The sequence below is a fragment of the Medicago truncatula genome, chromosome 6 (assembly GCF_003473485.1).
Source record: "Medicago truncatula cultivar Jemalong A17 chromosome 6, MtrunA17r5.0-ANR, whole genome shotgun sequence".
Lineage (NCBI taxonomy): Eukaryota > Viridiplantae > Streptophyta > Magnoliopsida > Fabales > Fabaceae > Medicago > Medicago truncatula.
This window is the reverse complement of record NC_053047.1, coordinates 40764581-40790068: the sequence shown is the minus strand read 5'-3', so window position 1 is coordinate 40790068 and position 25488 is coordinate 40764581. Positions and strand designations below refer to the sequence as shown.

Here is a 25488-nt window from a genome sequence, read left to right as displayed (position 1 = left end):
TTTTGCGTGAAAGTTGTAGCCATTTATTGAATTGATTGATTGATGGAGAAATGACAACAGCAAATTGATTAAATGTTTGAGGAATTCTTGTAGTAGGGTCCAATTTTTTGTATCATTTAAATTGCAATTGACATGTCACATGTATTCAACATAAAGTTTGAAACTTAGTGCACTTTGTTTTGCCTCCTGCTCCATTTGCTGGCAGTTTTGTAGCTGAAAAGGTATGAGATTAGTTAAATATAAGAGGATTCAAGTGAATTACTTTATGACAAGGAAAACAATTAATATAGACATTTGTTTATAACCTGATTATGATGCAATTTCTCTGGACTCTTTGTCGGGATAAATTAAAGGAGTACTCGACTTCGATATTGATCACCAAGAGCCCATATGGGAAAAATGTTTCTGCATGCTGAGTAATTGATAGTGCAATTCTTGTTGAAGACTCCTATCATTTCCTATATATTAGGTACTCCTTTTTGTTAAAAAGAGCTTGTTTAACGTACCAAAAGAGTTTTTCATCTGTCATCTGCATAACAATTGTTACCTGTTGAGGAAACTCCCCGTTTTCCATTTGTGAATTTATCAAAACCTTGGCGGCATGATGCAATGGAGTTGGATCTCTTTCGGCCTATACCGTAAAATAATGAATATCGAGTTTATTTATTATATATTATGTTCTAGTTCTATATATAATTGGCGTTGAGCTTAGTTTGTTTAACTTGTCATAATATGCTACATTATACCTGTCCTGCTTCAATGAGTGCCAGCATAGCCCATGCAGTGTTCACTACATGAGATTTGTTTCCTTCCAGGTTTGTGTATACCTGTTAATTTATTACAAGTTATTATTAGTGTCCGTGTCTGTGCTTGATAGATGCTTAAAGGGATAGAATAGAACTTTTAAAGTTCATACTATATATATACCTTGTGTTGGCATGAGAGATAGCTCTCACCCCACCCACCTGAAAGCTTGTGCTGTTTTGAAAGTAAAAACTCACATCCCTTTCTTATGCTTACACTATCTTTGTAGCTCTTACCTGCAGCTATCAACCCTTTTATTCCAAACCATGTCCCATATGTAAAGCAGATTCCCCATGATCCATACCTATTTGGTTAAGTAATTATAATTCTTTAAACTCATATTAAGAAATTAATTAATATCATTTTTGAAACCTCTTTTGGCCAATAATTAAGTTTATCGACTAGTAATAAAGCAAACCATGAACCATCTGCCCATTGTATGCTTTCGATATAGTTTGCAGTCTTAACAATGCAAATATCTATTTCCATCTTCCTGTGCCGCGGATTTTGTTGAGTGAATAATGCGAGACCTTGTATCGCTGCTGATGTGCATTCCACATACCTATAGATAATGGACTCATTTTTCATAAATTCAAATGATAGACGACATAAAAATAATTACAAGGAAACATGTCTGTTGAGATTGTCTTCAAATTTGTGGTTTGGAAGAACATGGAAATCGTGACACGATTTTGGGATCGCGACGCGATTTCGGATGCCGTGAGCTAGGGTTGCAGGGGTGCAAATCGTGGCACGATTTCTGGGAAATCGTGACACGATCAAGAAACTTGCTCGTTAAGTATCCTTGATAAGGACTGGTCGTTCCTTGGGACGGACGCAAATCGTGACACGATTGGGCAAATCGTGACACGATTGGAACAGAGGAAGACTAGTACTTAAGTGTTCTTGTGCAGATTTGAAGAGAGAATTTGGAAGAGAGAGACTTGGGAAATCAAAGGGGAAGCTCTAGGGTTTAGGGTTCTTTGATTAGAGTATCTCTTGGGTTGAAAACATGGGAAACACCTTGTAGAGAGAATCATTGAGTGTCTTGGTGAGATTGGGAAAGGGGTAGAAATTAGGGTTTGTTCATAGTGAACATTGTCAAGCTAATTTCTTGTAACCTCTTGTACTCCTTTTGTAAAGAACTCATTTGATAGTGGATTGGAGAGTACAAACTCTCCTCCAGAGTAGGTCAAGTTTGGACCGAACTGGGTGACCAATCTCTTTGTGTTTATTGTTTTCTTCTTCCCTCTCCTTTGTTTATCTTGTGTTTAGTTGCTTTGTTTCACACTTGGTTCCTAGATTAGATCTAGGTGGTGTTTTGTTGTTTCTTGCTTGCACAATAAGCTTTGTTTGGTGGTTACCACTCTCCGTCGCTCCACACATCATTATTCTTTGTATTGGTGTGGTTCGATCCGGGTCTTGGAGGTCCGGGGATTCACAACAATGTCGATGTCAGGTACATACTGATAATCAATGGTGATATCTTCAAATGTTTCAGTTGGATTTATTTTCTGTAACATAAACAAATTCGGTGTTAAAAGATTTAATAATTGAATCTACATTCCTCATTTAATTGAAGAAAAAAAGGTTTACCTCCAACCATGTATAAGATCTTGTGAGCTCATAGGATGCAAACCCACCATTTCTATTCTGTAGTATTTAATGTGGAAGAGAAAATTGGTTACCGCGTGGTTGAAGTTATATCTAATTAAATTTGAACAAAATCATCTTTTTATTCTTGAATCGTGAGTACTTAAAGAAAACGCAAAAATAAAATAGTTCTCGTCCATTTTTGTTTACTTCTTCGAACTTTATAAACGACTGCGTCTACTAGTAGTCTAGTGGCATTAACTTGTATTTGAGTGAAAGATCAGTTTAGAGTACCTGCAGGGATAAAATCAAATTAACTGCATTGCATAGTTGTTCTGTTTCCACTGCTTTTCCAACACTCTCAATTGGCAAGTTTGATAACAAAATGGCTGCCTGAAAATAGTCAAACAGATTAAGAAAATATAATTTGTTTAGCTGATCCAAATCAGTGTTTTGGTAAAATTAATGACCTTCAAGCCTTCTGCAGTGCAATCAGAAACAGGCCAACCATTGTCTTGAGTCGAGAAAGGCCAACCGCCTTTAGAAATGTGGCGATACCAGCAACTAGTATTACCAGAACTGTTCATTGTAACCTTCAAAACCAAAATACAATAGTGTTTATCATATTCAATACTTCTGACTGTAAATATTTATCTTTTTTTTTGAAGAAGTTGTAAATATTTATCTTAATCTATGAACACGGATACAGACACCACACTGACACGCCGACCTGGTAATAATTTGAGAAAATCACATAACTCAATGGAATCATATGTGTTGGTGTCAGATATCGACGTGTGTCCGACACTGGGACACGTCTAATCTGAGAAGTGTCCTTCATAGATCTTAATTACTTTCTTCCGTGGCATTAATGTTTCATAATTATGTAACTTCCAGTCAAAATATTTATTACCTGTGAGAGTTTTATGAAATTGTTAGCTTTCTTAAGCATTGAACCATATTCATCATCAAGATTGGTAGCCAAGATAGCTTGAACAGATAAAGCAACATCCCAACATTGAGAACCATTGTATCCTTGCATTTTCATTCCATCCTCAGCCAACCATAGATAGTCTTTGATTCTTAAAATGTGACACTTAAATGCCTCAGAATTTGGGTTCTCCAACCAACAACAAACCATGTTTAGTACCTGTTTTAGAGTCATTTTTCATCTAATTTATCATCACATGTTGTCTTATTGAGTTAAAATCAGTTGACTATGATATTTACAGCTACCTATGAAGTACGGATACAGACACCGGACACAACACAAACACAGACACGCCGACACCGTTGATAATTTAAAAAAATCACATATTTTACTGTAATTATAAGTGTCATTGTCGTGCCGGTGTCGGACAGGACACATGTATGACATCAAGACAGACCTAATCCAAGGAATCCAAGGAATGTCCGTGCTTCATAGCATAATAATGATATATAATTAACCACCTTATTAACTGGACCAAGGCAGATATAGTTAGTGTTTTCATCCTCATAGTGTATATGCTTCATAACATGATTGAGTGCTTTATTCCTTAGTTTAGAGTAAGGCCAATGCATGAGAAGAGGTTCCCCAACATTATCAAGAAAACCCCATAAAATATTCTGTATCATTGGACATGGATGGTACAAATCTTCCTGCAATTATTACTCATTATTAATTGGAAATATTATAGGTATATGTGACACAATTAATTAAGACAAGAACCTTAGCACAATGATATTTAGCGTGGTCCCAATTTAGTATATGATAAGGTAAGGTATAGATCTCTCTTCTGATAGATAAAACAATAGCACTGAATGGACCCACAAATCTTCTACCGTACAAATATGACATTGGTAGATATACAAGTCTAGTGTGACACCACATCCTTCCTGCAAATTTTTAAATTAGTAACATATGTATTATATCATCATATAATACATGGATAGTAACATATGTAATCATATAAAAAAAATACATGGTACCACATAATATCATATGTATTATGTCATATCATATCATATAAATAAGTATATGGTACCACATATTTGACTTAGACCGAATAAGAAATAATGAGAACATGCCTGGATGCAAAGGGACAAAGTAGGGAAGAAGCCATATCTCTGGAGGGATTGCCTTCATTCCACTCCATTCATATACTCCAAGTACCTAATATATATATATATATATATATATATATATATATATATATATATATATATATATATATATATTTATACACTTGTACCATTTGATTAAATTAAACTATTATAAAAAACAATTGCAATGTGTATTAAACTAAGTATAACAATCAAAACCTTAAATAAAGAAATAAATACACACACACTTACAGAAAGCCAGAGTTTGCCCCATGAAGGAATAGAAGTGGCACCCCCACGATCAAGAATCCACTTTCTTGCTTTTTGCATGGCTCCATCTCCACTGTCTATATCTTCTCCAAGCAATCTCAAGGTCACATAGCTCATAGCTGTACCAAACATTGTGCTGGGCCCTTCTATATGCAATCCCCACCCTCCATCTTCGTTCTTATCATTATCATATGTATCAACGATTAATGTCATATTCATCACAATAGCTAGCTAACATTATTCCTCACCAGTATAGCTCAGTTGATAAAAACATTTTATTATATTATATTTGTAAGAAAATTCCCCACTTATGCATTTTAAAGTTGGAGTTCTAGATACTAAACTACTTAATTACAAAAAATTACCTGATGATTAAAGACATAGCGTCGCATCTCACTTTGATGCTCGGGTGTTAACACTGCATTAACAGCCCCAGTCACCCATAGTCCTATTACCTATCACATAATTAATCCAATAATTGATGATTCATTTTTTTTAAGCAATATAACAAATGCAATAAGAGAGAAAAACAAAAGCAAGAAAACCAAGAGGCTATATAATACTCTGATTGAATCAATTATACTTTTTTTTGTTGAAGAGTTGAATCAATTATGCGTACCTTTTTTAGAATTTCAATATTCATCTTAAATATTTTCAGTTAATCATATATCGATAAATTTATTTATGTTTATAATAAATATCATATCATCTCTTCAAAAAAAATAATATCATATCATATATAATTGTGTCATATAATATCATGTAAGAAGAAAACAACATAATATAAGATAGTTGAAATATAACAATTATTTTAAATCTCCTCTTTTTTTTAACTCGATACTTAACTCAAGGATCGACTAATCTGAAAGGTCTAGTCTCACCGTCCACTTGCGGATCTCTTAGTTGTTTAAGTTGAATGTATAGTTTTTTTTGAACAAGAAGTTGAATGTATAGTTAATTATTAATTTTGAGAAAATTGGGGAGTTGAACTTTGTATAGCATCTTTAAAGGGATTTGAACTTTGTTTGTTAGATTGCAATCTCAAACTCTTGTTACTGAACTCCACATCAGAGACAATATATAAAACTATTAAAAAACTAGTTTTTTTATTATAAATCACATATAATGTGTTAAAATTGATCCCATCACGTTGCCAAGCACTTGTTAAAATATATTAAGGTGCACTATCAAGAAAATGCTTGTTTTTATAGGATATAATATCAAGAAATTGCTGACATAAGCTAATTTTTTTCCCTTTAAAACAAGCCAATCGTGCAAAATATGTCCAAGAGCCTAAATTGTTTACTTTCTATAAACTTCAACAAATATTTAATAAGTGGTTAATTTCTATGAATTTTTTTTACACATCTATTCAATCAAATCAAAGGAAAAAGATATTTGTAGAGACTCCCTAAAAAAAAAGATATTTAAAGAGATATTTTATGAACTAAGTTAAAAATGTGGTGTTGTAAAATAATTTGATTTGGTGCATATGTAAAAAAGTTTTACAACGTCTGTGATACAAATTAAACAAGTATAATTTTCTTACACTATTAATACCCGCTCAAAATTTATCATACTCTCGCATTGATCGGTTGAAGACTTCTATGTTTGCATGGCGACTTCCAAACAATAGAGTTTCAACTAAGGACAACTTGGTCCAACATGAAATTTTACACTTTGACTCTCTTTTATGTGCAGGAGGTTGTGGGAAAAAAGTAACGGCTAATCATGTGAATTTTTCAATGATCTAAATTGGTTTCATTTCTCCTATGTTCTTCCTTGTTCTTCATTATTAGAACATATTCTCTAAAAAGATTTTTTCCTTTGCTCAAAAAAAAAAAAAAAAAAAAAAAGTGCTTAGGACATTGTATTGTATAAGAGAAAAAGAGGGAAATGATATTAAACATACCAAAGAAGGCAAAAGAAACAAAGGACCACCATAATCACCAGGCCAGAAACCATCTTCAGTTTGCAGTGTTGAGTAAAATCTCAATGCTCTTTTTAGTGTCTTTCCCACTTCTTCCTTCTCCATTTTCACCTTATATTATTATTCTCTGATTTCATATTTAAAAAACCTTTTTCCCTCTCAAACTACAAAACCAAAATTAATTATTATTTACCCTTCAGCATTATATGTTATAATATTTATGCATGTATTTACCTGGAGTCTCATTAAGAGATCAGAACTGTTCTTAGTTTTGAAGCGATTTTCATGAAATTGTTTGCGAGCTTGTTCCACTTGAGCTCGTTTTTGTTCAGTTCCAAGATTCGGATCATACTCCCAAAATTGTCTTCCAATGTTCTTATTCACACTTCTAACCAATTCTTCAGTACCATCCTTGTTTTTTGAAAATTTCAGCTTCCACATCTTTATCTAGAAATTTTCTTAGCTAGATAAATTTAAAATAATACAACTGAGTTTAGTGTTTAGTGTTTAGTTTCTGCATGTAATGTATGAAGGGGGAGTCTGGCCTTTTATTCACACAACACAAGTTAGGGATGCCAATAATTTTATATTGTGAGTTTAGGTTATCTTGAGGAGTATATTCTAAATAACCAATGTGAATTAGCTCATAAAGATCCTACCCTTATTTTATATGATTTTATTTATTTATTAATAGACATGGCATTAATTGTGGTTTATTTATTTCTAATGTCGTTGTTGGTAATAATATTATCTTTGAGAAAAGAGCTTTTTACTGTACCATATACCATGATGTAGACTTGAATCAGGCTCGCAAATTTATGTGCAAATGTTAGTGAAACTGCATAACTGCTAGTCTGCTCCTATGAAAACGTTGTAATCAAATATTGCACCTGAGATTGTTGGTGAACCATTGGATGCAAGGAGAATATATATATATATATATATATATGATGCTGTAATTAAATGTCATTATCTCATTAGAGGTAGTCATAATTCAAATCAGATTATCTGAATACAAGTCCTAGCAAATAAATCATGGTTATTATTTTATGCTATTTGTTACGTTCCTACTAACATACATAAATCACGGTTCTTCTGAATATTTTAACTCTATTATTTAAGGGTCTCCCATCATCTTCTCCCGACCATCGTCATTTGAATCATCTTTACTCCAAATCTTTCTTTTTGGTGGAACCTCATCATTCTCTGTTGTGAATCCGGCTCAACTAATGAACCTTCACACCAATGAGAATAAACCAATGATGTGTGGAGCAAGTGATAGAGATAATCTATGAGTGCAAATGGCCTCCAAACTAACAACAACAAAACAGCCTAAGCCTAATGTATAGTAAAAACCACACTAAGAGCTAACAAGCATAACAAGATAAACCATGAAAAGAAAAGAACAAACACCAAGCAAGATTGTTGACCCAGTTCAGCCAATGTGACCTAATCTGGGGGAGAGAGCAGCTCTCCAATCCAATATGTGAATGTGTTACAAAAGAGTTACAAGAATCTAGCTTATCAAGCTTTACACATGACAAAACCCTAGATCTACCCTTTGGTATTTTCCCATCCTCACACTATGAACCCTAAATCCCAAGGTGATTACAATGTTGTTTTCCCAACCTAAGAAACACTCTCATCAAAGGAACACACCCCAAAGGATCCCCTCTTTGATCTCCAAGTTTTCTCTCTTAAGTTCTCTCAAGGTTGTCTTAAGGTTGTCTTCAAAAAAGCACATGAACACTTTAAATACTAGTCCTGCCCTGAAGAAATCGTGCCACGATTTCCCTAGATCGTGTCACGATCTGCAACGGTCCCCAGGTTGACCAGTCCTTATCAGAGATACTTAACCAGCAAGTTTCTGAATCGTGTCACGATTTCCCAAGATCGTGCCACGATTTTGCTTCCAGCAAACTTGGCTCACGGCATCTCCGATCGTGTCACGATTGCCAAATCGCGAAACGATTCCTCTGTTCTTCCAAACCACAAATTTGAAGCCAATTTTCAACATTTCTCCACCTTGACTTCTAATTTGGTGGTGATGTCAATATAACCATCAACCACCATGCTGCTCTCTCCAAAGGGAATTACTCTTCGACAAACTTGATCAAGTCCAAGCAATGCTTGAATCTTGATCGAGGCAATGACTTGGTGAACACATCCGCCGGATTCTCCTCTGATGCCACTTTCTCAACCACAATCTCTTTTGCTTCAATCATGTCTCTGACAAAGTGCAGGCGAATGTCAATGTGCTTTGTCCTTTCATGATACACTTGATGATTTGCCAAGTGAATGGCACTTTGACTATCACAATGTATCTTCACACATTCTTGAGTAATTCCTAACTCACCAATCATCCCTTTCAACCATATGGCCTCCTTCACACCTTCAACAAGTGCGATGTACTCCGCTTGAGTTGTAGATAATGCCACCACGGATTGTTGATTTGCCTTCCAACTAATCGCTGTGCCATAAAGAGTAAACACAAAACCCGACAAGGATTTTCTAGTGTCCACGTTGCCCGCATAATCCGCATCAACATACCCCTCCAAAGCGTCTTCATCTTGAGCTGCCCTTGTGTACTTCAAACCGCCCTTCAACGACCCATTCAAATACCTCAACACCCACTTCAAAGCTTGCCAATGCACAATTCCCGGATTTGCCATAAACCGACTCACAATGCTAACCGCATAAGCCAAGTCCGGCCTACTACAAACCATTCCATACATGATGCTTCCAACCCCACTTGCATAGGGAGTACCTTCCATCAATTGCTTCTCATCCTCGGATTAAGGACATTGTTGTATGGACAACTTTGTGTGGTGACCCAAGGGAGTGCTTACGGTTTTAAAGTTTGACATTCTAAAACGCTCCACCACCTTCTTCAAATAACCAAGTTGAGATAAGAAAAGTTCCCCTTTGTCACGATTCCTCACGATATCAATCCCAAGAACTCTCTTTGCCGGACCAAGATCTTTCATCTCAAATTCACCATTTAACCTCTCCTTGAGCTTCATAATCTCATCCTTGCTAGAGCTCGCCATCAAGATATCATCCACATATAAAAGAAGATAGAGAATGACTTTCTCATTCTTCTTCAACATGTACACACAAGAATCATATCCGCTTCTCACAAAACCGGTCTTCAAAAGAAACTCATCAAACTGACGATACCATTGCCTAGGGCTTTGCTTCAACCCGTACAAAGATTTCTTCAAAAGACACACCTTAGACTTGTCCTCCACAAAACCTTCCGGTTGTTCCATGTAGATTGTCTCTTCAAGGTCACCATGTAAGAAAGCGGTCTTCACATCCATCTGTTCCAACTCAAGATTGAATTGATTCACAATAGCCATAAGTATCCTTATGGAACAATGCTTCACCACCGGTGAAAAGATCTCGTTGTAGTCGATCCCCTCCACTTGAGTGAAACCCTTTTCCACAAGTCTTGCTTTGTACCTTGGACCTTCAACACCCGGAATGCCATCCTTTTTCTTGAAGATCCACTTGCATCCAACTACCCTTTTGTGATTAGGTAACTTCACAAGTTTCCAAGTTTGGTTCCTTTCCAATGAATCCATTTCTTCATTCACCGCCTTCAACCAATATTTGCTCTCTTTGCTCTCAAATGCCTCCTTGAAGTCTCTAGGCTCCGAGTCTTGCACATCTTCCGCCGCATTTAGAGCAAAACACACCAAGTCCGCATAACCGAATCTCTTAGGAGCCGTAATGGTCCTTCTTTCTCTATCTCTTGCCAATAGATACTCAGGATCCACTACCGGTTGAGTTCCACTTGTATCCGATGTTGAAGCTTCATCTTCTACATCTTCTTCTTCTTCATTTGGAAGCTCCACCTCAAACTGAGTTCTCTCCACCATAGTTTCCGGTACTTGAGTCTCTAGGTCTTTACACTTCATCCCCATCCGGGTCTCATCAAAGGTAACATCCCTACTTATCAAGACTCTTGATCTTCCACTAGATTCCAATTTCCACAACTTGTATCCCTTCACACCTTCCTGATAACCAATGAAGACACATTTCAAAGCTCTAGGCTCAAGCTTGTCTTGCTTGATATGCGCATATGCCAAAGCTCCGAAAACCTTCAAAGAGGAGTAATCCGCCGGTTTCCCACTCCATACCTCCATAGGTATCTTGAAGTCTATTCCCGTTGATGGACATCTATTGATCAAATAAGCAGCCGTTGTCACGGCTTCACCTCAGAAACTCTTAGGTAACCCAGCTCCTAGAATCATACACCTCACACGCTCCAAAAGAGTCCTATTCATGCGTTCCGCAAGACCATTTTGTTGAGGTGTTCTTGGTACGGTTCTATGCCTCTTGATTCCTTTCAACCTGCAAAACTCATTAAACTGCTCTGAAACAAACTCCAGGCCATTGTCAGTTCTTAAACCTTTTAGTTTAGTTCCCATTTGATTTTCTATGAGAGTGTGCCATTCTTTGAACTTTTCAAAGGTGTCACTTTTGTTTTTCAAAACAAAGACCCACACTCTCCTAGAATAATCATCAATGATAGAAAGAAAATAGGAACCTCCCCCATGAGTAGGACTCTTAGAAGGACCCCAAAGATCTGAATGCACATACTCAAAAGGTCTACTAGAATGATGCATGCCACTTCCAAACTTCACCCTATGTTGTTTGCCTAGTATGCAATGTTCACAAAATTCAAGCTTGTCCAATTTATCTTTCCCTAGCAAACCTTGTTTAGCTAGTTCAACTAAACCCCTCTCACTAACATGCCCCAACCTCAAATGCCACAATTCAGAATTATTATGATATGCAACACTGGCTACCGATGCATTACCAATTACTATGGAACCATCTAAAATGTATAAACCATTCATTCTAGACCCCTTTACCGTAATCAATGCACCATGCGAAATTTTACAAACCCCATGCTCTATTCTAGTGCAATAACCTAGATTATCAAACATGCTTATGGAAATTAAATTTCGCTTAAGTTCGGGAACAAACCTCACATCCCTTAAAAGGAATTCACGGCCATCAAACATCTTTAGACGAACGTTGCCCGTGCCTTGGACTTTGCAAGCTTTGTTATTTCTGAGTCGAACAACTCCTCCTTCTTTTAGAATCAAAGTCTCAAAATATTCCTTTCTAGGACACATGTGATAAGAGCATCCCGAGTCCAAAACCCAACTCTTCTCCGGTTCCCAACTTGTTACCACTAGCGCACCCGCACTCTCATAACCTTCTTCATTTGAAGCCTCCGCAACTTGAACCGAGGGACCACTTTCGCCCCCCTTATCCGGACAATCTTTCTTGAAATGACCTTGCTTGTTAGGGATGGCAATTGGACCCAGACCCAATGGATACCCGCAAAAAATACCCATAATGGGTAGGGTAAAACCCCGCTTTTATGGGTCTGGGCACGGGTACGGGTAATACCCAAAAAATTAAATGGGTATGGGCACGGGTAAGGGTACTATACTGCCCAGACCCGCAGACCCGCATATGCATATTTATATAATATCATAAATTATTTATTTATTTTTTATGTATAATTAATTAATTTATTTAGTTATTTAAGCCTAAACCTAAACTTAAACCAAACAACTACTTAATACAATAACAACTCCATCATGCCGGTGTATAATTTTTTAGGAATATTTCGGATGTTTTCTATTTGACTAAATACCATAGTTCATATTATTTTATGAGTTAATTTTAAAAAATTGGGATCGTAGTTTTATTTCATTTGTGATGTTTTTTTTGTTTTTCCATAGTTAAAGTGCGGGTAATGAGTGCGGGTATGAGTAATTAAGTACCCATAGGGTATGGGGAAGGGGACTAAAGTTGTTGCCCACAAGGGTACGGGCACGGGTACGGGTATTTTTTATAAATGCGGGTATGGAGACGGACATTGTAGTACCCTATCCATTGGGTACCCATTGCCATCCCTATTGCTTGTGACAAAGAAAGCATTTATACTTTGATTTGTCAAAGCCCTTGGACCTAGACTTGGATCTTGATTTCCCTTTGCCTTTTCCTCTATGCTCATTCCTCCCTCTTGTAACATTCAAGCCTTCACTACCTTCATCAACCCTCATGTCCTTGAACTTGGTCAATTCTTTGGTTCTCAAAGCCGCTTGGACCTCCTCCAAAGTAGTAGTGCCCTCCTTACCATAAAGAATGGTATCCTTGAAATGCTCAAAGGACTTTGGTAATGAACAAAGTAACAACAAAGCCTTATCCTCATCTTCCATGTTAACTTCAATGTTGGCCAAATCATCAAGAATCTTGTTAAACTCCGTTAGTTGCTCCGAGATCGATTTAGACTCCACCATCTTGAATGAATAGAGTTGTTGCTTCAAGAGTTGCCTATGAGCCAAAGATTTCATCATATACAATGACTCCAACTTTGCCCACATCGATGCTGCGGTAGCTTCTCTCGCGACATCCCTTAAGACCTTATCTCCGAGACATAAGACAATGGCACTCTTTGCCTTGTCTACCATCTCACGCTTCTCCTCTTGTGTCAAGGTTGCCGGCATCGCCGCTTCACCCTTCAATGCTTCTACACACTTTTGTTGTGTCAATACCGCTTGCATCTTAACCTTCCATAACCCGAAATCATTACTTCCGGTGAACTTCTCGATGTCCCACTTTGACCCCATGATACCAACTATCAATCACGCCTATGCCCCACGGTGGGCGCCAATTGTTGTGAATCCGGCTCAACTAATGAACCTTCACACCAATTAGAATAAACCAATGATGTGTGGAGCAAGTGATAGAGATAATCTATGAGTGCAAATGGCCTCCAAGCTAACAACAACAAAACAGCCTAAGCCTAATGTATAGCAAAAACCACACTAAGAGCTAACAAGCATAACAAGATAAACCATGAAAAGAAAAGAACAAACACCAAGCAAGATTGTTGACCCAGTTCAGCCAATGTGGCCTAATCTGGGGGAGAGAGCAGCTCTCCAATCCAATATGTGAATGTGTTACAAAAGAGTTACAAGAATCTAGCTTATCAAGCTTTACACATGACAAAACCCTAGATCTACCCTTTGGTATTTTCCCATCCTCACACTATGAACCCTAAATCCCAAGGTGATTACAATGTTGTTTTCCCAACCTAAGAAACACTCTCATCAAAGGAACACACCCCAAAGGATCCCCTCTTTGATCTCCAAGTTTTCTCTCTTAAGTTCTCTCAAGGTTGTCTTAAGGTTGTCTTCAAAAAAGCACAAGAACACTTTAAATACTAGTCCTGCCCTGAAGAAATCGTGCCACGATTTCCCTAGATCGTGTCACGATCTGCAACGGTCCCCAGGTTGACCAGTCCTTATCAGAGATACTTAACCAGCAAGTTTCTGAATCGTGTCACGATTTCCCAAGATCGTGCCACGATTTTGCTTCCAGCAAACTTGGCTCACGGCATCTCCGATCGTGTCACGATTGCCAAATCGCGACACGATTCCTCTGTTCTTCCAAACCACAAATTTGAAGCCAATTTTCAACATTCTCTTTGTATCCGCCTTCATCTTCTTCAATCCCATTTCTTTCACTATAAAAGCAGTGAGAAGAAATTTCCCTATAAAATATTTGAAGTATAATGCTATAATTTATTAAAAAAATATATTAGTTTTAACTGCAACTTGAGATAATTATCAATTTGATTCGTATAAAACTAAGTTTATGTGTTAAATGTATTTATTTTTCCAATCACTACAGAATGAAGATGGTGGCCTTGCAACATATGAGCTTACATGGTCTTATAGCTGGTTGGAGGTAGCCTTCTCTCGTAAAACTAAGGGCATGTGCTTTAGAAAGAACAAATATATATATATATATATATATATATATATATATATATATATATATATATATATATATTCATTTAATCTATTCTTTTTTGATAAAATATTTCATTTAGTGTCCTTTAACTTCTCTCTGTTGCACATTTTGATCCTTTCTGTTAGTTTTAATTCAAAAACGTTAGGTTTTCTTAATCTTCGTCTCCTCTTTTTCATCTTCATATCATCTCCATCAACCTTCAAGAACAAGAATCTCAAAAAAATTCCATAAGAAAATGAAGAAAACCTAACGTTTTTGAATTAAAACTAATAGAAAGGACCAAAATGTGTAACGGGGAGAAGTTAAGGGACCAAAATAAATCGAATTTTAATTAAGGGACCAAAGCAATACTACCTAAATAGTTAAGGGATCAAAAATGCAATTTAGCCTTTTATGAATGAAGAAAAACGGAGAGGGAGATTTGGAAAGGTGAAGTCTCCGCCTCATCTCTCCCTTATCGTGTCGCCGTAGTGCCTCATCCCACGTAGGGATGGCAATTGGACCCAGACCCAATGGATACCCGCAAAAAATACCCATAATGGGTAGGGTAAAACCCCGCTTTTATGGGTCTGGGCACGGGTACGGGTAATACCCAAAAAATTAAATGGGTATGGGCACGGGTAAGGGTACTATACTGCCCAGACCCCCAGACCCGCATATGCATATTTATATAATATCATAAATTATTTATTTATTTTTTATGTATAATTAATTAATTTATTTAGTTATTTAAGCCTAAACCTAAACTTAAACCAAACAACTACTTAATACAATAACAACTCCATCATGCCGGTGTATAATTTTTTAGGAATATTTCGGATGTTTTCTATTTGACTAAATACCATAGTTCATATTATTTTATGAGTTAATTTTAAAAAATTAGGATCGTAGTTTTATTTCATTTGTGATGTTTTTTTTGTTTTTCCATAGTTAAAGTGCGGGTAATGAGTGCGGGTATGGTTACTTAAGTACCCATAGGGTATGGGGAAGGGGACTAAAGTTGTTGCCCACAAGGGTACGGGCACGGGTACAGATATTTTTTATAAATGCGGGTATGGAGACGGACATTGTAGTACCCTATCCATTGGGTACCCATTGCCATCCCTATGACCATTGGGTATGGAGCAAAATGGTAAAGTTATGGGACCAAATTGAGACGGTTTAAAGTTAAGGGATCAAAATGAAATTCAAAAATAAGTTAAGGGACCAAAGCATGTATTAAACCTTTTATCTATATACAAATAAGAAAATCCATGTCCTTTAAATTTACCATTTTGCTCCTACAAGGGGCAATTTGGTAGTCTACTAATTGGTTGAGTTTTTATTTTAATAATGGTCTATGAATTTTCATTTTGCCCCTAACCAATTTTATTTAATTATTTTCTAATTTTTATATTTTTTAATAACTTTTAATTAGTTTCCAATTTTTATATTTTTAACTATTTTTCAATTTTTTCTCCAAAATTCAGTTGTTTCTACATTGCCGTTGTGGGAGATTAAGGTATCGTTTGACCCGACTTTTTTCAAACTTCTCTACATTTTTAAGGAGAAGTTAGGTCAAACACAATATCAATTAAGTACTTACTAAAAAAAGAACTTTTTTGAACGCATAAATTGAATGGAATGAGCTTTAACCAGAAGCTGTTGAATGTTACTTTAAAAAACTATTTCTTGACAATTTATTTCACAAACACATCTTTTCAACTCACGCTGGGAACCTTGTCTTTATTTTTTAATATTGTATTTCAATATGTTTTTTTTCTTTCATTTAACTTTATTTTTTCAACCGTTTCATTTAATTTTTTAAGGAGGTTCCATTTAATTTTATCTTTTTTTCAAAGAAAATTTATTATCTTTTTACCACTTATATATTTAATTTCAATATCGTTTAATCATTACAACCTCACAAATATTTTTATTCACGCTGTCGTTTAATGATTTCAAATATTTTTATTTCCTTTCTTCAACCTCGCGAATATACACACACATTAACATTTAGAGTAATATTTTATGTTCGTCTGTCTATTTTTTTGTTACGTTAATGCATATAATTTTTTTAGTGTTGCTTGGTTGAGTGCTACCTCACAATTTTTTTTAACTATTTTACAAGTTTTTATTTTTAACTATTTTCCAATTTTTTCTTCCAAATTCAGTTGCTTCTACAGTGCCGTTGTGGGTGAATAAGATATCGTCTGACCCATTTTTTTCATCTTCTCTACATTTTTAAGGAGAAGTTAGGTCAAATACAATATCAAATAAGTACTTACTAAAAAATGTACTTTTTTTAATGTATAAAATTGAATGGTATGAGTTTTGGCCAAAAGTTGTTGAATGCTACTTCAAAAAACTACTTTCCGACAATTTATTTCACAAGTATCTCTCTTCAATTCACATTGGGAACCTTTTCTTTTATTTTTTAATATTATATTTCAATACGTTTTTTTCTTCCATTTAATTTTTTTTGAACCATTGCATTTAATTTTTTGTAAGGAGGTCCCATTTAATTTTATTACCTTTTTTCAAAGGAATTTTATTATCTTTTTATCATTTATATATTTAATTTCAATATCGTTTAATCATCACAACCTCACAAATATTTTTACTCATGTTGTCATTTAATGATACCAAATATTTTTATTTTTTTCTTCAACCTCACAAATATACACACACACATTAGTGTTTAGAGTAATACTTTATGTGTGTCTGGTTTTTTGTTACACTACTGCGTATAATATTTTCTGGCGTTGTATAATGCGTATAATTATTTTTATAAAATTTTGATTTTAATTAAAAGTAAAATTGTAGATGTCTTTTCTTCAAAAAAGGTCTAGATGCCTAAAAAAATTATATATATATATATATATATATATATATATATATATATATATATAGGGCATATCAAATGAGAGGAGTGTTAAGAGTAAATTGGCTTTCTCCATTTCCCTTATCTCATTCTCTCTCTATTGCATAAGCCATAAGTGACTGCTCTTTTTACCTCTTCCATGTATTGTTCTTCCTTGATTTTTTTCTCTATAGAAACGATCTCTTCAACGTTCTTCTGTTCCTTTCATTCATCTCCCTCAATTTAGGTTCAATAGAAAGAAAATATAATAAGATTTTGTTAAAGAAAATAAAGATTATCATAGCTTTGGGAGAGAAATTCCAATTAGTTAGAGTAATTTCGTAGAAACCTAACAAATAATCACAAGCTGATTTGATTAAGAGTGAAATTATAGTTTAGTTTTACTATTGTTCAAATCCAACTTAAATTAACCCTTTTTAAAAAATTTAATCAATTGATAAGAAACGAGTCACAAAAATAGAAAATAGAAAGAAAAAAAAAAACAGTCAATTGGGGTATGTATGATTTAGGTGGCCATAGAAATCTTCTAACAAAAGCAGTAAGCATTGCCATCGCCATCGCCAGCTAAAGGGTTTTGTACAAGTTGCATTGAGAAGCGTGTGCAGAGGAAAGACGAAGAGTTGTGTTTTTTTGTTTTAATTGACTGCATAACTATTGATGAAGTGTGATAGAGTTGGTTTGCATAATTACAGATTTTCTCAGTCTGTAGTAGTTTATTTCAGCATTTTATGTTGCTTTTTCTTCTGAGGGTTTTGGCCTAGTCCCCCCTCTTCTTGTATATATTTTTCCTTTTTTTAATAAAATTTTAGAGTTTGACGGCATAGGACGGAGGTTTCCCGGATGCCAGCCTAGTTGGTATGTCGGTGTTTCCTCCCAATGTCTGTCCTTACTCCTTGCTTAGAAAAAAAAAAAAATTGATGAAGTAACATGATTAGTTTAGATCCAATGGTTATTATTAAGTCCTCTCATTTGAAATGCCATATATATATATATATATATATATATATATATATATATTGCACCTTTATATTGTAACAAATTATGCATATATTGTCGTGACCTTAACACTTCTCAAGCTCAGAGTCAAAGCATGAGTCAGAACTTAAGTCAGAGTTCGGTGTAACAACCCGATTTTCGCTAGATTTATTTTTATTTGTTTTATTATGTGTTTATATGTGCTTATGTATGATCATTATTCATTGGGTGCATTTTCATGGGTTTTCATGTTAGAAGGGTAATATAGTCATTTTGGGATTAGGGGTATTTTGATCATTTTGAGTGTAAGAGTAGATTAGTAACTTTTGGTGAGAATTACTTTTAGTGGTTAGTGAGAACCGTTATTTTTGCTAAGGTACTATCGTAGTGATTAGTTATTAGAATTTTACCGTTAAGAGACAGTTGTAGTGTTTTACCGTTAGAGTGTGGAAACATTTTAGAATTGAGTTGGAGTGGGTTAAGTCCACTAAGTTTTAGGGTTAGGCCCATTAAGGGGACATACTATATAAACATTGTCTTATAGGTAATTTCGTCACACTTTCATTTACTTAGATATTTTGAGGGAGTTAGAGAGAGAAAGTGGGAGCAAAGAAGAAAAGGGTTAGAGAGGAGAGGAACTTAAAGATTCAAGGATTGGAAGAGAGCTAGGAGCTAAAGTGAAGCTTGAGCTAGGGAATTCATCTAACTAAGGTAAGGGGGTTAGAATTCATCATAATCATTTTAGTGTAATTATTTCAATTAATGTATGAATAAGTGATTAATTGGATAATTGATTAATTGTTCATAGATGTTAAAATTCGTGCTCTAACTAGGATGATATGTTTGTATGCATGAAATTGTTGATAATTGAATTGTTGTTGTGAATTTGCATGTTCAAAGTGTGTATAAGTGCTAACTTATGAATTATGCTCAATTGGATGAATTATGCTATATTGTGGTTGAATTATGATGAGAACCATGTTCAATTGATGTTGTTATTGCTAAGTGATGTTGTTGTTGATGATTCATGGCTTGGGTATTCATAATTCATGAATTGGTGATGAGAAATGAGTTGTTGTTGTTGAAATGGGTTGATTGGTGAATTGTACTCATATGTCCTTAGTTTCCATGTTGATTGTGTTTTTAGGAACCCTTTTTGTTATATTGACCTATAAACAATTTCTGGAAACACATTTGGCCATCAGGGGATCAAAATTGGGGGTTTGGGGTGAAAAAGGGGTGAAACCCGTAACATTTTTCTGCAGAATTATGAATGATCGCTTAAGCGAACGCCAAGCGAGTACTCATAAGACTGGTCACTTAAGCGAGCCATAAGCGACCAGGTAAGCGAGCAAAACTGCGCTCACTGGAACTCGTTCGCTTAAGCGAACCGAGTGGTCGCTTAAGCGAGCTGCCTTTTTCCAGCACTTCTTGATTTTTGGTTCGGGTCTTAGGAGGCCAATCCGAGCTTTGTAAAATGATTCTTTCAACTTATTAAACATCTGTTTGGGGTCCTAATTCTACTGGAACAAGTTTTGCTCATTCGAAATTGGGATTCTTCATTTTGGTTCGGAACTTGAAATTTTGGAAAATGTCGGATTTTGTCGAAACGAACTTTTGTGAACTAACTAAGGTTACAAGTTGGGCCTACAGTTCCTATAGACTTAGACAAAGCTTGTAATGTTGGTTGATTGTCTTAATCATGTCAAACTTGGATTTCGGGTGGAAATGTGAAAAATGTAAATTTGGGTTTTCTCATACGGACTTAAGCTATACTTTGAACCAATGTCTAATAGTTTGTAAGTGGCTTAAGCTTATGATTACATGATTGATTAGGATTATCTTGTGAGCTTCAAACTTGAACAAGTTATTTTATCTTGGGTATAATAAATGTTAGCCGATTGCTACTTGATACAAATTTCACCAAAAATGATTCTTTTAGCCAATTGTCTTATAATCTTTCGTGACTAGCCTTATGTGTCTAAATGAAGGTGTGTGATGAATTGTAGATGTGGAATATGATACTTATCTTGAGATGTTGTATTTCCTCTTACTTGGAATATGAGAAATATTTGAAACGGTGAAACTATATGATGTATGGAATGTTGACTCTTAATTGTTTATGACCGGAATGTTGTATGGACGTAATTTCTTGATAATGCGAATGTTGTGGAGATGATCAATATATTTGGAAGATGTCCTTTATATTGTTGTGAAAATTGGAGGTGATTGCATTATTGAGTCCTTACTGTATGTCCATGCATCATAGTCATGTTGAGTTTTGCAATTGTAAAAGGGTTGAGCTTTTTTACTACGGAAATTATGTAAGACGGGTGTGAAATCTTACATACGATGTTTTTGTTGCATCGAAGGTGACGACCTTGAGGTGATTCGGTACCAAATGCATTTATGTGTCATGATTAGGGACATATCATTGTTGCATGAGTCCCGATTGTGGAATGATTGACATATTTGTGGTTGTGAGTGATTGATTGTGATATTTAGATTTGTTATCATGTATGATTATTATGGCATACTTGTGATTGTGGGTGATTGGTTGTGATATTTAGATTTGTATTATGACATGCTTGTGATTGTGGGTGATTGGTTGTGATACTTGGAATTGTTATCATGTATTATTAACATCATTGATTAAGTATATGAAATTTGAATTAAATTATTCATGTTAACTGTTGTGTGGATTATGATGATGTAATACTTACCCCAGTGGTTTTGACCGCCTACATGTCTGTATGGATGGGTAAACGCTGTGTAGGATTAGTTGCTCTAGTGAGTTCTTGTGGCTTGGTGGATATTGGGAGCTATCTCCGGTATCGGTGTTTGTAGAGTCTAGGATGACTCTGATCTAGGCGTTTGTTGTGTTTGTCTAGATTATCTTTTGTTTGGATTATTTATTCATGTTGGAGATTTATCCATGGTTGGGATTTGGAGATTCATTTATGTTGATGTATTATTTGATTCATGACATGTATGCTTCGATGTATTCTGGTTTATATCCGCTGCGACTGTTGAGATTTTTATGCATGCATGTTGAATATTGAATTTTGTATGATGACGTAGCATTTTTTCTTGAATAAATTTATTATTCGCATGTTTTATTGTTTTAATAGAAATAGGGTGTTTCATTCGGCTTCTTCTCAATGTATTTCGTACAATGATTTTTTCAATCTGTCTAATGTTAGGCCAGTTGTTGAATTTATAAACTTAGTCAAGGTCTGCTTTTTTTATGCACAAACATGCTTTGAATTTTTTTAGGCACAAATTAAAAATACATATTGCATTATTCTTTATTTCATGTGCATAATTTGTGTTAGGATATATATTGCATCACTATTTGGAAAGCAACTAAATTGAATCCTAACCAGTTGGGATGATATTATGAGAGTTGCACCAAATGTTCGAAGACATCAATGTCAAATGGTGCTAGCTATAGATGCAAATGTGGAAGCGATGCTTAATTTCCATTTGTTTCAACAATGTTAATTGGTCAACGGGGTTCATATAATGCACATGAATGCATTTATCTAGCCTTTTTAGGAAGATAATAGGAAGATAAATTAGAAGTCATGATACATTTTCTTTAGCTTAAAATCAGTTATGCTACCTTTATTTTATAAATTATATGTAACTATATCTGCATACGTCTTATCCATGTTAATATGCATTAGACTAATATTGTTGTTATTTCTCTGTTTCGCATTTCCCAAACGAGGTGTCAAGAACAATTATAAAAGGAAAGCGCAAAACAATCACTCTCATTGATGACCAGACACATAGAAAATATAAGTGTCGCCTCATTATCGTCGAATGAGAAAGCTATGAAAAATACTTGGGTGGGCAGTGGTTCAATTTCTGCAAAGAACGTGTGATGGAAGAAGGTGGTAAGTTCATCTTTGATCTCGAGAAGTCACCGAAGAACTTGCATGTTCGAGTTGTTCCAAAGTAGATCTTTGTTGCTGAACTATTTGAACTTCTACTATTTTGACGCATCGCTTTGGACTGTAATCATAAACTATCTTGAGTTTGGGATGTCATTTGTTCTTTTCATTTTGTCTGATGTAAATATTGGCAAAAATCCCTTTTTGGTTAGTCAATGACACTTGCAGCCTTTTTTATTAACCTAACTATTATGTAACGTTAATATGCACATTGTTGGTTCCTTCATTGATTCCAATTAGTATCAAGTTAATTATAACGTTGTTTTTCCTAATCTCTTGAACAAAATTGAACATGTTCTTTTCCTACAGCAAATCTTTATAATGTTTTGGTATGTTTTAGAAATGTACTTATATATAGAACATCTAATTAACACTGCAATTTGTTTTGTACCTAACACTTCCCAAATGAGATATCAATGACATTTCTAATAGGAACAGGGAAAAAATCACACTCATCGACAAACAAACTCAAAAAAGGTATAAATGTCGCTTGATAACGGCAAAAAGAGCAAGTTACGAAAAATATTTAGGCGGTCAATGGTTCAACTTTTGCCGAGAACATATGTTAGAGGTAGGTGATAAGCTAATTTTTGATCTAGAGAAGCCACCTAAAAATATGCACGTTCAAGTCGTTCCCAAATAAAGATTTGGTGTTCATGATCCGCACTTTCAACAAATCACCTTAACTTTAATCCTAGACAAGATTATCTTCACTCACCGATGCTACTTCTTTGCTTGATTTCATCTGATATAAATATGGGTATCAATCCTTTTTTGGTAACTCTACAACAACAACACTCTTTTTTATAATTTTGGATAACATGTAATCATAATTAACACATCATTGGTTCCTTTTTGGTTCTAATTGTTTTCATCCTAAATATTATGTCAATTCCTAATCTCATAAACTGATTATATGATCTCTAAATCAGCCCATACATATTTTATGATGAATCACAATGTTCTGTCGTTTTAACATCTTTTCTTTTGAAGATTTTTTTTTTTTTTTATGCCGTGATTATCTAAGGTTATTATTTTACCTTAGATAAACATTAAATGTAAAAGTGTGGAGGGAAAAATTAGGTTAAAATTAGAGCTGACATTTTGCATAAATTAAATCTAGGGTTAATATAGTAAAGTCACACGAAAAAATAGGTTAAATCTAGGGTTAATATTGCGTCACGGGTTAACATTTACAAATAAGAGATGTCATTTTACATAAATTAAATCTAGGGTTAATATAATTTGTTTAGTAAAATTAAAGAGAAAAATTAGGAGTGATTTGTTTATTTTGATTTCCCTAACAATTAACGTTAACATTTTGATTAAATTAAACAGAGTTAATTAAATAGGGTCAATACAGTAAAATTAAGCAAAGAAGTTAGGTTAAATCTAGGGCAAAATTTTGCGTTCGGGTTAACTTTAAGAAATAAAATAGGTTAAGTCTAGCAAGACGGGTTAACATTTATAAGTAAGAGATTAGGTTAAGTATAGCGAGACAAGTTAACAGTTATTACTTTCCAAAAAACCAACATATAATTGGGAACATAATTTTATTTTACTTTAGATAAACAATAAATGCAAAAATGTGGATGGAAAAATTAGGTTAAAATTAGATATGACATTTTGCATAAATTAAACCTAGGGTTAATATAGTAAAGTCACGCAAAAATAGGTCATCTAGGGTTAATATTGCGTCACGAGTTAACATTAAGAAATAAGAGATGACATTTTGCATCAATTAAATCTAGGGTTAATATAGTAAAGTCACACGAAAAAATTAGTTAAATCTAGGGTTAATATTTCACGCGGGTTAACGTTTATAAATAAGAGATGACATTTTGCATAAATTAAATCTAGGGTTAATATAATTTGTTTAGTAAAATTAAGGAGAAAAATTATGAGCGATTTATTTATTTTGATTTCCCTAACAATTAACGTTAACATTTCATTAAAACTAACCAAAACTAAGCAAAGAAGTTAGGTTAAATATAGGGCAAAATTTTGCGATTGAGTTAACTTTAAGGAATAAGAGATTACAATAATTGATATGTTATTTTTTATGTTGTGTTTTAGGCTCTGTGTTGCAAAATTTTGATTTACGCAACTTTAATTTTCACATTTATAAATGACAATAATTTTCCGTAATTTATAAGATTTCTTCTTCGAAATTAAATTTTTTAAAAAATATGTTATTCAACTCGTGCGAAGCACGGATTTGTAACTAGTTTTTTTAAAAATTAAGTATGTTGTGCATGTATTAAAGTTATGATGACATGCATTAGCATGCTAGTCTAAAACATATATCGTTAATTTTTTATTTTATTTTTAGGGATATATCGTTAATTTTTTTTAGGAAATAACTTTTTCTCAATAGAATGAGATAAGACCAATAAACAAATTGATTTTTGTTGCAACCAGTGAGTTTGAGTGGAAGTTGGCAAGAATAAACACATGTCCCTTAGGAAAAAAATTAGTGTTGTCCTTTAAGAAAGAACTAGTGTTGGTATAAATTGAAAAATGTTCCACATTATATAGACATATCTTCTAACAAGTGTTTATATAAAGGAGGGGAACCTCCAAAAATGTGCCCTTGGCGTACCCATATTTGCAAACGGGTATATATATATTTATTTATTTATGGGGCTGATAACTTACACTCGCGTGCAAGTTAGCAAATTACAACCACTAGTTTTTTACTAAAACTAGTTACAAACCCGTGCTTCGCACGGGTTGAATAACGTATCTTGTAAAAAATTTGTTCAAAAAAAAAGTGCAAATTAATGAATATTGCACAAACTCGAATATTCTAAATAAACCACTTTTACTGCATTTTAAAAATAAAAATAAAAATAAAAAAGCTTTGTTTTTTTTAGGGATTAAAATAGAAAAATCTTTGTTATAAAGGAGAAATGAACAAATTAAGGGAAATAGCTGCATTTTCTTAAGAAATTGTTGTCGTTCATAAATGACAATCTAATGAAGAACCACAATGATTTCTTGAAAAAAATTACATCTATAAGAACATTATAATCGGAGAAAACACGTAAATAAATTAAAGCACATAACTATACAATATAAAACGCCAGTTTTGAACTTTCCATCTTGAATTTCCTTAAATAACTTAAAGTGATATTCATGAGTAACAATGTCAGTTAACT

At 34.3% G+C, this 25488-nt stretch overlaps 2 protein-coding genes across 2 annotated transcripts; both read right to left on the bottom strand.

The window, feature by feature from the left end:
* LOC11427580 (cycloartenol synthase-like) lies at nucleotides 1–7271 on the bottom strand. Its single transcript, XM_024786136.2, is given in 19 exon segments — nucleotides 1–213; nucleotides 306–458; nucleotides 548–631; nucleotides 747–827; nucleotides 928–1108; nucleotides 1223–1366; nucleotides 2272–2318; nucleotides 2401–2457; nucleotides 2692–2790; nucleotides 2868–2990; nucleotides 3311–3547; nucleotides 3850–4038; nucleotides 4109–4275; nucleotides 4468–4552; nucleotides 4735–4929; nucleotides 5118–5207; nucleotides 6665–6792; nucleotides 6795–6846; nucleotides 6917–7271. Coding segments are annotated over 18 exon segments (2277 nt in total). The 5' UTR covers nucleotides 7124–7271; the 3' UTR covers nucleotides 1–213; nucleotides 306–347.
* Nucleotides 7272–7799: 528 nt separating this feature from the next.
* LOC120576123 (secreted RxLR effector protein 161-like) lies at nucleotides 7800–9456 on the bottom strand. Its single transcript, XM_039827124.1, has 2 exons — nucleotides 9039–9456; nucleotides 7800–7888 (listed from the first exon to the last, which is right to left on the bottom strand). The coding sequence occupies exons 1-2, from the start codon at nucleotides 9454–9456 to the stop codon at nucleotides 7800–7802; spliced, it is 507 nt and encodes a 168-aa protein (XP_039683058.1).
* Nucleotides 9457–25488: the final 16032 nt, after the last annotated feature.

What these genes read in the sequence shown, in the direction of transcription:
- LOC120576123 (XM_039827124.1), bottom strand. Translation starts at nt 9,456, where the DNA reads ATGGAAGGTACTCCCTATGCAAGTGGGGTTGGAAGCATCATGTATGGA. An exon ending in ATGGTTGAAAGGGATGATTG is followed by an intron (nt 7,889 to 9,038) that starts GTGAGTTAGGAA and finishes GATTCACAACAG; the next exon opens with AGAATGATGAGGTTCCACCA.